The sequence below is a fragment of the Perognathus longimembris genome, chromosome 6 (genome assembly GCF_023159225.1).
Source record: "Perognathus longimembris pacificus isolate PPM17 chromosome 6, ASM2315922v1, whole genome shotgun sequence".
Taxonomy (NCBI): domain Eukaryota; kingdom Metazoa; phylum Chordata; class Mammalia; order Rodentia; family Heteromyidae; genus Perognathus; species Perognathus longimembris.
Genome location: NC_063166.1, coordinates 10,623,671 through 10,640,558, shown reverse-complemented (window position 1 = coordinate 10,640,558; position 16,888 = coordinate 10,623,671). Strand labels below are relative to the sequence as shown.

Sequence of the window (16,888 nt, the reverse complement as noted above, 5' to 3'; positions counted from 1 at the left end):
TTATACCATTTCCTTCATAATAATAACTATGGCTGGGCCCAGTGGCTCATGCTTGTAATCTCAGCCACTTGGGAGATTGGGGGGGATCACTATTCAAGGCCAGCCTCAGTGGAAAGCTGCTAAGACCCTATTTCAAAAAATAAAAAGCTGAGTGTAGTGATGCCTGCTTGTTATTCAGGGACTCTGGAGCCATAAATATGAGGACTAGGCCCCTGATCAGCTAGGGCAGAAGGCATTTGAGGGCTGGGATGTAGCTCAGTGGCAAAACACTTGCCTAGCAAGTGCAATGTCCCGGGTTTGATCCCCCGTACCAAAAAAGAAAAGACACACAAAAAAGCATTTGAGAAAATAAAACAAAGAGGCATCCCAGCTGGTAGAGTGTCTTCCTAGAAAGTGTGAGATCCTGAGTTCTAAGTCCCAGTACTGTTAAAAAAAAAAAGTAATAATGGCTTTCTAATCTGATCTAATATATACAGCCAGCGTTCATGTTCAACCATTTGTTTGAATAGGGTCCAGATGAGGATCACATTGTATAGACTTGGCTGATAAATCTTTAATCCATCTATGTCCCCCCCATTTATAAAGTACTTTGACATGTCTGATTTCAAGTGCAAAGTCCAAGGGTGAGAGGCTAAGTGAGCTTCTCGCTGATACCCTGATCTCTCACCTTCATCCTGGGCTCGCGATGGGATGTGACGTGCGATGTGACATGAGGATGTGACATGATGTGAGGATCTCATCTGGAGTCCTTGTGCTCATGACGAATGGTTCTCCTTACACCATGCTCTGCCCAAAGCAGGCAGCACGGTCAGTCCTTCCCTCCTTACTTAAAGAAAGATTATGGCAGAAGTACATACTCATTGCAAAAGCCAGAGCAGTATGGACGTGTTATCGCACACCTTGATAGCCACGCCCCCATCCGAGACTCCTATGGTCAGTCTTTTAGTGTGGATTTCATTTTCTTGTGTGTGCCTAGAAAAGCATATGTGTGGGCTGTCCAGAGAAATGGGACCAAACGGTTTATACTTTCCTCTACCTTGCTTGTTTTTAATCTAAAAATCTCATATCCAGCTTTCCAAGTGTGGACATTTACACCTACTTTATTTTCAGGAGTTATTTCAGTAATGAGACTTCTGCCGTTTCCCTAGCAATTTTTTCCTTCTGTGGAACATTGAAGTTGCTTACAACTTTTAGCTCTAATAAATAACACTGCAACAAATAGTCTTGTACAGATTATTGTTACATTTGTCTTCAACTACCTTATTTCGCCTCAAGGATCCTAGAAGTAAAATTTCTAGTCCTAAGAGCATGCCAAATAAGTACTACTAACTTACACATCAGGAAGTCGGTATGCTAGCTACAATCGGTGGATGTACTTTCCCTTGTATCCTTAACAGAACCAGAGATACCTCTTCATGAAGTCATGTTTCACCACTTCAGCAAATGCACTATTGTTTCCACTTGCTTGTCAGTGAGAGCACGCATTTTTCTTTTCTTTTCTTTCTTTTTTTTGGGCTTTAATATAGGGCCTGGTATTCTTGCTTGGCTTTTATGCTTATAGCTAGTGCTCTACTATTTGATACATACCTCCAGTCCGTCTTTTTGCTGGTTCATTGGAGATGAAATCTTGCAGATTTGTCTGCTTGGGCTGGCTTCAAATCATGATGCTCAGGTCTCAGCCTCTTGGGTAGCTAGGATGACCTGTGTGAACCACAGGTACCTGGCAGTGCACCTTATGTGTATTAATGTGTATTATTATTTGTTTCTTTTGTGATGCCTTTTTTTCAGTCATTTACCAGGCTTTTTTTTTTTTTTTGTCACATGAGGCTTGAACTCTGAGCTTGGGGACTGTTCCTGAACTCTTCAGCTCAAGGCCAGTGCTCTGCCACTTGAGCCACAGTACCACTTCTGGTTTTCTGGTGGTTAATTGGAAATAAGAGCCTTGGAGTTTCCTGCCCGGGTTTGCTTTGAACTGCAATCCTTAGATCTCAGCCTTCTGAGTAGCTAGGATTACAGGAGTGAGCCACTGGCACCAGTGTTTTTGTTGTTTTATACTGTTTTTTTTTTTTTTTTTTTTTTTTGCCAGTCCTGGGGCTTGAACTCAGAGCCTGAGCACTGTCCCTGGCTTCTTTTTGCTCCAGGCTAGCACTGTACCACTTGAGCCATGATACCACTTCTGACTTTTTCTGTGTATGTGGTCCAGAGGAATCGAACCCAAGGCTTCATACATGCTAGGCAAGCACTCTACGATTAATTAAGCCACAGTCCCAGCCCCGGCAACTTTGCAAGATACTGAGGAACTAACCCTGCATTGCTGGGTTTGGCCACTGGAGGGCAGTGCAGCCCTTTTCTGATAGGGAGTGCCTAGGGCTGTGGATGGAGTTCCCGCTCAGCCTGCAGCGTCTGCTGAGTGCCCGCTCCGTGAGGGTACTGGGTGGTAACCATTGCTTTTAGGGGTTTGTTCAGGCAAAGTAGAAACACTGTATAGGACTATTCTTAGCAAATGAATTCAAACAACAACCGAAAACAGTCTGTCCATTAAAAGCTCTTCGTGCCGTGGAATAGTACTTAGCAGCAAAGGAATAGATGCTGATGAATGCCACAAGGAAGAACTTCAGAAACTACTAAGCTGAATCAGTGCCAACTACCAAAGATGTACCTATTAGCTGATTTGCCTCCCTGGAAGTGGAGTCTAGAAATAAGCACAGCCAGTCTGTGGCAGCAGAACTCAGAACAAAGGTTGCTTTTGATGGGAAGTAGGTATGAGGAAACTTGCCCAGGGTGGTAGAAATGATGATGGCTTTTTTCTTCCCCCACAGATATAAATGGAACTCAATGTGCAGGCCGCTATAGGTTAGTTATACCTTAAAAAAAAAAAGAAAAGAAATACTCTTCTTTGTAGAGTTTTACATTTTGGTAAGTTAGTGGTTAGATACTTGTTGGAGGGGGTTGGGGAAATAGGATGAATGTGATTCAAGTAGATGGTTTGCATATATGAAAATAGAACTGTGAAACTTGTTGAAATTGTTTTAAGGAAGGTAGAAAGGAAGAGTGATTGATTTGAATGCATGTATTCACATGTGGAAATGTCACAATGAAATCCTCTCCCCAGTTTAATGTATGCTAATAAAGATTTTTTAAGTAGGTAGAAAGAGACAATAGGTTGAAAAAATGGTAAAGTATTTATTAGATTGGGATGAGCACTGCCTTAATTTCATTTGAAGAAAAAAGAGCCCAAGGCTAAAGGTACTTTATAATAAAATAGTTTATTTTGAGCTGGTAGTTCACTCTTGTAATCTTAGCTACTTAGGACTCTCAGATGTAAAGATTGCAGCTTGAGCCATCCTGGGCAGAAAGCTTGTGAACTTCTCCACTCAGAATCGAGTGCAGTGTCTGACAGCTGCTCGGGGGAGGCTGAGACCCTTAGGAGCCACCCGTGTTGTGCCTACACAGCCTGATGAATCTCCCCCAAATACCCAGCACCCATACTGAGACAGCCCTGAGTTCCTATCAGTCCCCCACCCATCTCCCCACCCCACCCCGTCATGGGAATTGATACACCGGCTTCCAACACGTAGATTCATGTTGTCTGTGGCTAAACGTTATCTGCTCTGAGCCTTACAGCCTGGGGGTTCCACGTTCCTGCTGTTTGTTGGGAGGGAATCGGGCGATGGGGTTGATGCTGAGGTCTTAGCACTCACCCTGTCTGGGGCTCTTACTCTTCCCTCACGATGTCTCTGGCCCCATCTTGGGAGAAGCACCTCAGCTGCGAGGCTCTTCTCAGCAGTGGACCGCATGGGAGTCAGCCCGGCTGAGAGGCCAACACTGAAGAGCAGTGTTTGTGTACTTGGGGGTGTGCGTGCGCTTGTGTGTGTGTCTCCAGTGTAACGTTCCCCATTGCTGTAGAAGGCAAGCTGCGGCTTGTTACCTCTGGGAGTGTGAAGTCTGGCCTGTGCCCCCCCTGCCAGTGAGCCAGAAATAATGAGACATTGCAGCACAGGAGGAGGAAGTTGGGGTGACTCACCTCCACCGGATGTGGGAGCTTAGAGGACAGCTGTGAGCAGCTGATGAGCACTGAGCATGAGCACTGCTCATGCTCTAAGGGTCTTGGTGACACAATGCCTGTCTCTCTGCGTGGTCTCTGGGCAGTCATTGAAAGTCATGTGGGACCTTGAATAGTCCTGTTGGTGCTGTACAATCTGTGGGGCCCACAGCCATCCCCAAAGTCAGACTTAACCGGCAGCCACTGATACTTGCTATCTGGAGGTGCAAACACCTAGCAAACAGAGAGGAAGTAGGAGGGGCTTGAACTCAGGGCCTGGGCGCTGCTCCTGAGTTTTTTTTTGCACTCTACCTCTTCTGGCTTTTTCTGTGTATGTGGTGCTGAGGAATCAAACCCAGGGCTTCATGCATGCAAGGCAAGCCCTCTAATGCTAAGCCACATTCCCAGCCCTACTTATTGTATTTAAAAAAAAAATTTTTTTTTTGGCCAGTCCTGGGCCTTGGACTCAGGGCCTGAGCACTGTCCCTGGCTTCTTCCCGCTCAAGGCTACTAGCACTCTGCCACTTGAGCCACAGCGCCACTTCTGGCCGTTTTCTGTATATGTGGTGCTGGGGAACCGAACCTAGGGCCTCGTGTATCCGAGGCAGGCACTCTTGCCACTAGGCTATATCCCCAGTCCGTATTTAAAAATTTTAAAAATTGTTGTAAAGATGATCTACAGAGGCTGGGAAGTCTCACTGTGGTTCAAGTGAGAGAGTGCTAGCTTTGAGCAAAAAGAAGCCAGGGACAGTGCTCAGACCCTGAGTTCAAGCCCCAGGACTGGCTAAAAAAAAAAAAAAAAAAAGATGATCTACAGAGACATGTTTCTTTTTTAAATTAATTTTTACCAGGGTTGTGTGACTCCTGTACACTCAGGTAAACAGTGACTGGCAGGTTCCGTGGGCAGCCGCCTCTGTGCACCTTCAAAACCGCTCATCTCCTCCGACAGCGGAAACGGGTGTGTTGACACAACTACAGCCCTATGGCGGGGCTTTCCTGGGGGGAGCCCAGCTCTCTTCAGAGACAACGCACTCTCCTGGGTCAGGTGGTTTGGCCTTGCTGGGCTCGGCCATGGGGCCATTGTACCCTCTGTGCATACTAAACATCTGGTGGTGCCGTGGTCTTGTGTGTTGCCCTCAAGGTCTCTCATGAAAATGCCAGCTTCAGCCCAGCAGCTCAAGACTTTGTCTTGTTTAGATGGCTTCTTTGACGTCATTCTTTATTGGGGGAGGGGGAGGCAGCACTGGAGCTGGGACTGGAGCTTGAACTCAGGGCTTCCTGCTCTCCCTGGGCTTTTTCATTCAAGACTAGCACTCTGAATCGAGCCACACCTCTATTTCTGGCTTTTTGCTTTGAGATAAGAGTCTCATAGATTTTCAAAAGCTCCAGCTAGCTTTGAACCTTGATCCTCAGATCTTAGCTTCCAGAATAGGTAGGATTATAGGCATGAGCCACTTGTTTCTGGCTTAAAATTATTTTAAAACTTCTGGATGAAATATTATTAATTATTATTGTTACTTATTGTAAAGTAGTACAAAGATGTTTCACTTGAATACAGTATGTCTTGATCACCTCTACTTGGATGAAACATTTGTTTCACGAGGTTTTTTAAATGTGTGGCCAATTAGCATTTTCCTTTTCTCATTCAGTTTACTTTTGTGATCATTAAATATGTGGATTTTTCTCATGAGTCCAGGTTTTATTTGTTTTATTCTTATTTATATTTTGCCAGTCCCGGGGCTTGAGCTCAGGGCCTAGGCACTGTCCCTGAGCTTCTTTGTACTCAAGGCTAGCGCTCTACCACTTGAGCTAATGCTGGCTTTTTCTGACTAGTTTAGTGGAGATAGGAGGCTCATGGACTTTTCTGCCTGGGCTGGCTTTGAACCACAATCCTCTGATCTCAGCCTCCTGAGTAACTAGGATTTTAGGTGTAAGCTGCCAGCACCCAGCTTGAGTTTAGGTTTTAGAAACTGTCCACAAAGGTGGGAGGCTTGGGAGGCAGGCCATCCCAGCTGGCCCTGGAACCCCAACCGGCTCAGCCGAGCTGGGCTTTGCCCCCATCAGAGGTGGTCCTGTTGGGGCCCGGCCCAATGCATGGGCAAGTTATTCTTGTCAGTTTAAGCAAAACCGGTTCTTCCTGGTTCTTCCCCAGTCAGGGTGCCTATGAGGCCCTTAATAAGCTGGCCCAGGACTCATAATGGGGTAACTCTGGCCCCCACCCGTCAGCATTTTATCAGCTAATAAATGAGTATGTTCTCAAGCCCAGAGTGGGCAATTTGGTTTTCATAAAGAGCTTTTGAGTTTCCTCCTTTCAGATGCCTTGCCTCTTAAAATAGCCATAAAACATCCCGGAAGCCCTCATTTCCTCCAATCTGAGCCTGGCTGTTGTCGCTCGTGACAGCCAGAGGCTGCCCTCGCTGCAGACGGCCTGGGCGGCCTGGCCTCCGGCCCGGGTTTCCTCCAGCGGTGGACGCTGAAAGATGCTCCCAACAGATTGTTTATGTGGAATGCCTCTCCCTGCTGCTCTCCAGCGCACCGTGCTCACAGGTGGCTCCTCCTCTCTCCCTGCTGCTCTCCAGTGCACTGGCTCACGGTTTCTCACTGAACGTGTGAATTTGACCCTCAGCAGGCAGAGAAAGAATGAAACACTTCCTCCCACTCTCCAGTGCTGGTAAATGGTCCCCCCTTCCCCGTCAGTGAAGGCAGAGGGACTCCAGGCAGACAGTGGCCCCCACTCGAGTCCCCAAATAGGGTTCAGCTAAAGGCACTGAGAATGTCCACTTGCCTGTGACCTCTTTTTTATTTTTTATTTTATTTTATTTTTTTTGCCAGTCCTGGGTCTTGAACTCAGGGCCTGAGCACTGTCCCTGGCTTTGTTTTTGCTCAAGGCTAGCACTCTGCCACTTGAGCCACAGCGCCACTTCTGGCCTTTTCTATATATATGTGGTGCTGAGGAATCGAACCCAGGGCTTCATGTATGCTAGGCAAGTACTCTACTGCTAGGTCATAGTCCTAGCCCCCAATTGTGACCTCTTATAGTGATTTTTGTCAAGACCAAAAATTAAAGCAGCAACTTGAAAATTGACTTTTTTTTTGTCCATCATGGGACTGGAACTCAGGGCCACCGTGCTGTCCCTGAGCTTTTTGTTTTTACTTTCTACCATTTTGAGCAGCAGCTCCACTTCAGTTTTTGAGTGGTAATTGGAGATAAGAATCTCATGGGAATGAATCTCTTGGGGAAGCCAAAGTCGGCTTCAAACTGTGATCCTCAGATCTCAGCCTCCTGAGTAGCCAGGATTACAGGCGTGAGCCACCAGCACCCAGCACAAATTGACTTTCTTCTAAAGTATGCTTTGGGATTGCAGGTTTGTCACTTTAGGCAAGGCTACCCAATAGAGATCTTAAATGTTAAAGTAGAAGCATGTTTGCTCCTCATATAACAGTTGTGATAATGCCAGCTAATGTTTACATGGTGCTTATTTCATGCCTTGGGCTGCTGTTAACACTTCATATTAACTCAATATAATCTTTATACTATTCTTTTTTTTTTTTTTGTCAGTTGTGGGGCTTGAACTTTGGGCCTGGGCATTGTCCCTGAGCTCTTCAGCTTGAGGCTAGCGCTCTGCCACTTGAGGCACAGCACCACTTCCCATTTTCTGTTGGCTAACTGGAGATAAGAGTCTCATGGACTTTCCTGTCCGGGCTGGCTTTGAAGCGTGATCCTCAGATCTCAGTCTCCTGAGTTGCTAGGATGACAGGTGTGAGCCACTGGCGGCCTGGCTTGTATTATTCTCGATGTAGCAGTCATAGGACACATGAGAACACAGTCATTTGCCGAGTGAGTTGTTGTGAGTGCGAGGGGGTCAGGATTTGGGCTCTGAGCGTGGCTCCAGGGTCCGAGCCGCCCTGGTCTCCGCGGCTGTCCTGTGCGTGGCATCCCACTGTTCTGGAATCCGGGAAAACCCTTCCAGCTGTGATGGAGCTGTGGATCTTCCTGTGGGAAATGTGTGAAGAGTGGGATAATTTTTTTAATTAAAAAAATTTTTTTTTGCTAGTCGTGGGCCTTGAACTCAGGGCCTGGGCACTGTCCCTGAGCTTCTCTCTGCTCAAGGCTAGTACCTTTGAGCCGCAGCACCACTTCTGGCTTTTTCTGCTTATATGGTGCTGCGGAATCGAACCCAGGGCTTCATGCATGCTAGGCAAGCACTCTACTGCTAAGCCACATTCCCAGCCAGGAATGTTTTTTTGTCTGGAGCCTTTATTTCTTTTGCCAGTCCTGGGGCTTAGACTCAGGGCCTGAGCACTGTCCCTGGCTTCTTCCCGCTCAAGGCTAGCACTCTGCCACTTGAGCCACAGCGCCATTTCTAACCATTTTCTATATATGTGGTGCTGGGGAATCGAACCCAGGGCTTCATGTATACGAGGCAAGCACTCTACCACTCGGCCATATCCCCAGCCCTGGAGCCTTTCTTGTGGGTGTCATGGTTTCTCTTGGTGGAGGAGCTTGCTGCTGGGGGCGAGGGAGGGGAGCACACTCCCTGATGGGGAGAGCCGTCCTCACTCCTGCACAGTGGGGCGGCTGCTTCAGAGCTGGAGCCCCCAGCTCTCCTGCCGGCTCCAAGGGCACGGCATTGTCCCTGGCTTCTATCCCTGAGGACACAAGCGGCAAAATGGCCCGGCAGCCTGCCGTAGCGAAGGAAGCACAAACATAAAGCAGGATTCTGGGCTGGGTCTTTCTTAGGGTGCAATATGATTAAAGTAATATATATGCCACCTAAAAACATTCCATAATAAATGCTTCAGTTAGGGCAAAGGAAAAGGATGTTTTTCGGAAGGCTTTTTACATGTGATTTTTCAAGTGGACCTTTACATGTTATCTGAATTCTTGGCTTCTGTAAGCTCAGTGTTGTTTTACAAGCCTTTTTAACTCAGTTTTGATGATAAAAGGCAAGTGCAGTCAATTTGTGGGTCTTTCTTTCTAAAATAATGTGCATTTTCAGGGACTATAAAAATTATGCTTATTGTAGAAATTTTGAAAAGTCCAGTAAAGCTTAAAGAGAATAAAGTCTTTTATTTCTTCTACCTGGGGAATAAGCACTATAAACCTTGTGATATATTTTGTCTTTCCTCTGTGCTTACGTAAACATACATAAATATTGTATGTATAGTGGTGGAAAGTCTACCATATATAATTTTATGCTTTATTCCTTCCCCTTAACACTGGAGCATGCTTTCTGTGTTATTACATACATACTCCTAGTAAACTTCATCTTTGTAGCTGGGCGCTGTTAGCGCACGCTTGTAATCCTAGCTACTCAGGAGGCTGAGATCAGAGGATTGCTGTTCAAAGCCAGCCCAGGCAGGACAAGTCCCCATGAGACTTTTATCTCCAATTAACCACTCATAAACCGGAAGTGGTGCTGTGACCCAAGGGGTGGAGCACTATCCTTGAGAACCAAGAGGCTCAGGGACAATGCCCAGGCCCTGAGTTCAAGCTTCATAACTGACAAAACAACAACTTCATCTCTAAGTAGCATACCTACTGTGTGCTGGGCATGAGAGTCACCGCTGTATGCATGCCAACCGCACCCATGTTTCAAGGTAGACTTTTACCTCTTTTCCAGGATCACAGCTTTTCTGACAAAGTACTCTGCTGTCTGCAAGAGGAGTTTTGTTTGTTGTATAGCCCTTGGTGTTCATTTAAAAAAGAAAACAAAACAGTCAAGGCCTTGGTGGCTCACATCTGAGGTCTCTAAAGATCTATTTTTTTCCCCCACCAGTCCTGGGGCTTGAACTGAGGGCCTGAGCACTGCCCCTGAGCTTCTTTTGCTCAAGGCTAGCACTCTACCACTTGAGCCGCAGCACCACTTCTGGCCTTTTCTGTTTATGTGACACTGAGGAATTGATTCCAGGGCTTCATGCATGCTAGGCAAGCACTCTACCACTAAGCCACATTCCCAGCCCTTAAAGACTATGGTTTGAAGTCAGAACAGGCAGGAAAGTCTGTGAGACTCTTACCTCCAATTATCTTACCCTCTATCCCCACATACACACAAAGAAGAATCAGAAATGGAGTTGTGGCTTAAGTGGTAGAGTGCTAGATTTGAGCAAAACAGCTCAGGGACAGTACCCAGGCCCTGAGTTCAAGCCCAAGGATGGGCACAAAAACAAACCAACCAAAGGAAACAGAAACAAAACCAAACAGCTCTTCAAGGAGAATGACAGTGGAGCACTGGTGGCTCATACCTGTAATTCTAGCTTACTCCGGAGACTGAAATCTGAGGCAGGCTCCTTAGTTTCATGAGACTCCATGAAACTCATCTTCATTTAACTAGCAAAAAGCTGGAAGTGGAGATGTAGTTCAAGTGATAGAGTACCAGCCTTGAGCAAAAAAATCCAAGTGGCAGCACTCAGGCCTGGAGTTTAAACCCCAATACGAGTACATGCACACATACGTCCTCTCTCCCCCTTACAAGTAAGAACGAGAATCCAAAAAATTGTTCATGTTGTCATGAGGAGGTTCAGGCATAGGTTTTAGTCATAATTCTCATAAATGAGAGGGCTGCGTTCAGAATATGTTTCATCAGACACCTTTGTCCAGTGGCACAAGGGATGGCAGCGAACGTTTTGTTTGAAAAGTAGGATTGTGGGCTGGGGATGTGGCCTAGCGGTAGAGTGCTTGCCTAGCATGCATGAGGCCCTGAGTTCGATTCCTCAGGACCACATACACAGAAAATGCTGCAAGCGGCGCAGTGACTCAAGTGGTAGGGTGCTAGCCTTGAGCAAAAGAAGCTCAGGGACAGTGCCCAGGCCCTGAGTTCAAACCCCAGGACTGGCAAAAAAACAACAACAAAAAAAACCAAGTAGGACAGCGAGCTGAGAAGCTGCCTTGGCATACACGAGGCTGCGATGTGTGGCAGGGGAGCCTTTCTGAGTGCTTCCCCTCTCCGTGAATGGAGGGTTCTTGAGGGTCTCGTGTCCTCCTTGCTAGTTATCAAGCCAGACAGCTTCTTGCTTCCATTGCTATATACTGCGAGTTTGCCATGAGAAGCTCGTAGTGTTAAAGAGGTCTCAGGGCTAAATAAGTGTGGAAAGCACCGGGTAAACGAAGTTGAATGGGCTTACCTATTGCTGACTTTCTCCTCACTTCCCGACTGCTTTGGTACGCTCTGATTTTGGTGGCTCTCCAGGATGGTGATGTAAAAGGCAGGGTTGCTCATTAGTATTTGTCTGCAAGCCCCTTCTTTGCCTGTGTCCTGTAGGGCTGGCATCAGGCAGAACCCATTCTGGGAAATAGCAGCTTAGGAGAGTTAAACCCTAGAAGCACCCACAAGCTCATTCTTCTTCCGGCACGTGCACCCCTTTACTTCTCAGTGGTGAGACCATGCATCGGCATTTGGGGGTCCATCCTTACCTTGAACTGGGGTGCAGGGGGAGCTCTCTCTTTTTTTTTTTTTTTTTTTTGGCCGTCCTGGGCCTTGGACTCAGGGCCTGAGCACTGTCCCTGGCTTCTTTTTTGCTCAAGGCTAGTACTCTGCCACTTGAGCCACAGCGCCACTTCTGGCCATTTTCTGCATATGTGGTCCTGGGGAATTGAACCCAGGGCCTCATGTATATGAGACAAGCACTCTTACCACTAGGCCATATCCCCAGCCCAGGGGGAGCTCTCTGATCCCAGCTGTTCTCACTACACATGTATGTGAGTATGCTAGACAGCTCTCTGAGATTAAAAAGAAATGTGTCCAACAATCTCTATCCAACTGAGGATAACTTACTGAATATAAGGCCTGAGTTTGTCAATTTGACAGCTGAATGAACAGAGGCAGGGAAGAGCAAGATGTGCCAGATGGAGCAGGCGCAGTGGAAACCAAGCTGCCCGGCGCTGTGAGGGTCCTCGGGCTGTTGCTGAGTGGCAGGGTCCCCTCACCCGGGGGAATAGGGCTGCCTCGTTCTTTGACATCAACTTAGCCTGATTCTCTCTTGGCCTGAAGGACTCTGTTGAAGACACTAGGCTCTATGTTTTCTCTCTCCATTTTTAGATAAGACCTCTGGACTTTCTTCACCTTTTGTTTTACAGAAGAGGATGTGGAGAACTTTGACGTGACCAACTTGTCTCAGGACATCCTGCGCAGCATTGAAGCGGACAGCTTTTGGTGCATGAGCAAGCTGCTGGACGGGATCCAGGTGAGCTGCTTCTTCCCTCGCAGGCCACTGTGGCCCGGGGCGCCCGCAGGCCTGTCCGGATCTCCTTGCTATTCACAATTAGGCAGGGCTCCTCTACTTCTTTCATTAGCTCCACACCGGCCTCAGGTCCCCAGAGTCTGATGACATCTTCAGGGGGCTCTGGCTCTACCGTCAGAGCAGGGTCCTTCTTCTGTGTGTCCAGAACCCTGTGGGCGGGCTTCCACAATAGAGGGCCCTGTCGGTCCAGCAGCCAGGAACCCTGGGTTTGGAAGGATAACACGGAGCCCGTGTTCATCCTGGGCTCGTTTGCATTTGCAGGATAACTATACCTTTGCACAACCAGGGATCCAGAAGAAGGTCAAGGCGCTGGAAGAGCTTGTCAGCCGGATTGATGGTAGGTTCCAAGGAGCCAGAACTCTCTAGCACTAGCTCAGTTTGGCCTTGACACAAGAACCTTTCCAGGCACTCGCTGTTCTTTATCGGCTTCTTCCCCATGTCAGCAGGAAGCTCTCCTGCGTTCTTCCTCCCCCAGGCTTTCGTCGCCCAATCTCCATTCTCCTTCGGCATCTCTGCGGTCTTCTACCTGCTCTCTTGCCCTGGTCATTCCCACGTTGCGGCCACTTCCTCCTAGACAGGCCTACCCACTCCCACTCGAGCCCCTCGCAGAGCATTTTCCTACAGCCTGGCTCTGGCCAGCTCCCTCTTCTGCTCCGGAGCCCCCTCCGCCTCCCCATTGCCATCAGCATCAAGTCAGGAGGTCGACCTTGTCCTGCGGTGGCACTCCTGGGCTTGGAGCGGGACCTGCCTTTGTCCTCTGGGGACTCGTGGACGGACGGACTCCTCCTGAAGCAGATGTCTTCGAGGAGCAGGAACTCCACAGGGCTTCCCGGCGTGTGCTGGAATTGCAGACTTCAGGAAGCCCCACTGTGGACTGCAGGGACATTGAGGCCAGGGGAGAAGTTAGCTAAGCTTCCTGAAGAGCATACTGACCCAGCAGGAAGGCCCTGGAGTGGGAGGGAGGACTCTGCAGTCACCACAGTAACACGCAGCCTCAACTCACTCCGCAGTCACCACACTAACACACAGCCTCGACTCTTGCTTTTTTTTTTGTTGGTCATGGGACGTGAACTCAGGGTCTGGGCACTATCCCTGAGCATTTTTGCTCAAAAGTCGTGCTGTCCCACTTTGAGCCACAGCACCACTTCCTGGTTTCTGGTAGTTAATTGGAGACAAGTCTCAGGGACTTTACTGCCCGGGCCGGCTTTGAACTGTGATCCTCAGATCTCAGCCTCTTGAGCAGCTAGGATTACAGGGGTGAGCCACTGGCACTGGCTAACTCTTGCTTGTTTTGTTCACACTTTCCTTTTCCCTCACATGGAGGGTACACAGCGTTCTCCCCCTCCTCTCCCAAGTCCCCTTATGGAAATCTTCCTTAATTTGTCCTACCCACTCCAGCTTCCTTTTAGGACAGCGGGCTTCCAACCTCATCTGTGTTCTACCCCACTAGCTGTTGGCCCTGGGGTGCTGTGTGCTGGTTGGTCTCTGGCTTGGCTCCCCCAGAGCCTTACCTGAGGGTGTGCTGCCATTCTCTGAGGCGCTCACCTGGCTGCTAGAGGCTGATCATCCCTTGGGCTCCAGGGGAGATGGGGTTTCTGTCTCTGTCCACCCCATGCTTTGGTTTTCTACCCTTTCAAATACTGATTTGGTGCATGATACTTTAGTGGATTTTTTACATATATAGGTTTCTTTGCTTTCTAGAAGTAATACAGTACTTCCTTATAAGAGTTTTAAAAAGGCAGAAAACTGTGACATAACTAGAATTCCCCCTCCTTAAGTTCTCCTCTCCATAAATAACCATGGTTAGTAATTCTTTCAAGAAGATTAGCTACCCTAGGCCAGGTGCTATGACAAGTTCTTTTCTCACAATTTCACATTTTATCCTCTGTAAAGCCTTCCACGCTGTGGATAATTGTCCCCATTTTATAGGTGAGCAAACCGAGGAGGACACTGATGGAAAACAGTCCTGTTGGACATTAGGTGCAGGGCTTACCACCCGGGAGTCGTGGGGTGGGAGCGAGGCAGCAGCGGCTGGTTCCTGTCGATCTGCTGACATACCTTTTTATGAATCACTTCACGCACTGTGGGAGAGGCTGCCCTTGAGTGGGGCCAGTGAGCCCCTTCCCCTAGCAGTGTTCAAGTCCCTGCTGGCCACCCATCTGTCAGGAGCGCTGAGAAGAGTTCCTCACCGGTGGCAGGATGGCTAAGGTGACCTCCAAGGTTCTTTTCCATTCTGGAGCCTTCTCTGCTGAGTAATGAGATCAAGCAGCCAAATGAACCTTATGTCTCCTGCTTTGCGGCCAGAGCAGCCGGAGAAGGAAGAGGGCACCCAGATGTCACTGTCGCCCTGTGTGCCAGGCTCGCTGTTAGCGCGTGCTGCATCAAGCAGACGGGTGCAAGCACAAAGGCCCCTTGTGCCCGTGTTCCCCTCATTGATTGGCTCCCCGGGGTGACGGGTGGTAAGGAATGGAGTCTGCCTGGTTGGCTCCTACAAGCCTTGAGGGTCAGTCCCCTAGGTGGTGTCCCCGAGGCCAATGTCGCTTCCTGTTTCAGAGCAGGTACACAATCACTTCAGGAGGTACGAGGTCGAATACCTCCAGTTTGCCTTCCGATGGATGAACAACCTGCTCATGCGGGAGCTTCCTCTTCGCTGCACTATCCGCCTGTGGGACACGTACCAGGCAAGATGGGGCCCCGAGTGCCCGGCTCCCTGCCCTGATGTGGGGTACTGCAGCTCAGAAACGCCCTCCCCTTCCCTTCTACTCCCATGTCTGCCTCAGCCCTAGCCTCATGGTTGGGCCTTCACGGAGCCCATGCTAGTTGCCCTGTGGTGAGGGGGGCTTTGTGCCATCCAGAAGGGGTGTGGTGTGGTTGGGGGGACCCGGGGGCCCCTTCTTGGTGCGTGGCTTGAGGGCCTGACTTGCTCTCTTTTCCCCAGTCGGAACCAGAAGGGTTCTCCCACTTCCATCTCTACGTGTGTGCGGCCTTCTTGATCAAGTGGAGGAAAGAGATCTTGGATGAGGAAGACTTCCAGGTGAGCTGGGCTAGGGCTGAGGATGAGCACGAGGGTGGCAGAGCCCTTGGGAGGCTGCGTGGACAGTGGGGGCTGCGGCAGGCACCTGCTGACTGGAGCGGGAGGGATGTGGAGGGGCCAGCGGCTGAGAGGCCACCCCTCCCCCGGCCCCCCCCCCCCCCACTGTAGCTGGAGTTCTTCCCCATGGAAAGGAAGGCTGTGGAGTAGCGGGGCAGGCTAAGAGACGCTCCCCCCTCTTCTCCCTCCCCCACCCCGTGCTTTTTGTTTGTGTCAGTTCTGGGGCTTGAACTCAGGGCCTTGGTGTGGTCTCTTGCTTTTTAAAAGCTCAAGGCTAGCACTCTACCACTTGAGCCACAGCACCTCTCCTGGTCTTTCCTGTGTATGTGGTACCAAGGAATCGAACCCAGGGCGGCATGCATGCTAGGCGAGCACTCTACTGCTAAGCTGCATTTCCAGCCCGGTGGCTTAGTTCTTGTGAGGAGAGTTGTTTCCGCCTTGGGGTGCGTGGGTGCGGGCGTGCGTGTGTGCAATGGGCCTATTTTTGTTTTAAAAGCACGACAGCTTTACGGAGAGGGCGGCGTGAGTGGTTTTTCTGAGGGGCCGCCGCGTGGGGTTAGGCGGTAGCACAGCAGAGCGTCTTCAGGAGAGGTGGCGAGACCCGCCCGGCTTGCCCGTGGAGGGTGCGAGAAGAGCAGCCGAGGGGCCTCGTTGGCGTCTGTGCCTTGGGGCGGGCTGTGGTGCCTGGCTGCAGGCCTCCGCCTGTGAGCAGCATACGTGACATCCCAGGATGAGTGGGGCGGTGGGGGGCAGGGGCTGCGGAGGGCCGGGTGCCCGGCTGAGCTATCAATTCTGCTAATGTGTCTGAGGTGGAGCAGCATGTAGAGAGCATGAAGACTAAATTACTTACTGTGAGCCAGGCTTAGGGAGCCTTGTCGGGTGAGACCAAAGGCCGGGCACTGGCTCCGGGAGGGGAGGGGGTTCCGGCAACCGCCTGAGCAGATCACAATGTTAGCCGATCAAGGGCAGTTTACAACTGCCAAGGCTTTACAACTGTGCTAGTTGCTCAGTGCCGGTGGCTCATGCCTGTAGTCCTAGCTACCTGGGAGGCTGACATTGGAAGGATCCTCGTTTGAGGCTGGCCTGGGCAGAAAAGTTACCTGAGTATGACAGGAAGCCTAAACCATAGGTGGACCATGGCCATGGACCAGGCAGGAAGGGACACCCTATCTCAGAAATAACAAACGGGGGTGGGGGGTGGGGGGTGGGGAAGTGGCTGGATGTTGACCTAGCTAGTAGAGTTCCTGCCTAGCAAGAATGAGACCCTGATCTCAAACCCCAGGACTGCCAAAACACAAAAATGAAAACAAGAAATACATTTGATATTGGATAGACTGCAGGCCCTCGGGCAGTAAGGCACGGAACAACACTGAGCTTTTTGTTCGTGGCATTGTTAACACCTCAGTTAACCCCACTGTGAAGGAGTGCTCAAGAAACAGGGAGCGCTGGAACTGCAGAGTTCCTCCCCACCCCCAGTTGCCAGAGGAACGCCAGGCGCACAGCTGTGCCTGGCC

At 49.6% G+C, this 16,888-nt stretch overlaps 1 protein-coding gene across 3 annotated transcripts in view; it reads left to right on the top strand.

The window, feature by feature from the left end:
* The window catches only part of Tbc1d22b (TBC1 domain family member 22B), a 54,220-nt gene that overhangs the window by 31,363 nt on the left and 5,969 nt on the right, over positions 1-16,888 (top strand). For all 3 annotated transcript variants that reach the window (XR_007211200.1, XM_048347842.1, XM_048347841.1), the window contains exons 9-12: positions 12,120-12,226; positions 12,545-12,620; positions 14,837-14,964; positions 15,222-15,317. Coding sequence is in view for 2 of the 3 variants with exons in the window: in XM_048347842.1 (XP_048203799.1) it covers positions 12,120-12,226; positions 12,545-12,620; positions 14,837-14,964; positions 15,222-15,317 (407 nt within the window). In the remaining variant the exon portion in view is untranslated. The remainder of the gene's footprint in view (positions 1-12,119; positions 12,227-12,544; positions 12,621-14,836; positions 14,965-15,221; positions 15,318-16,888) is intronic.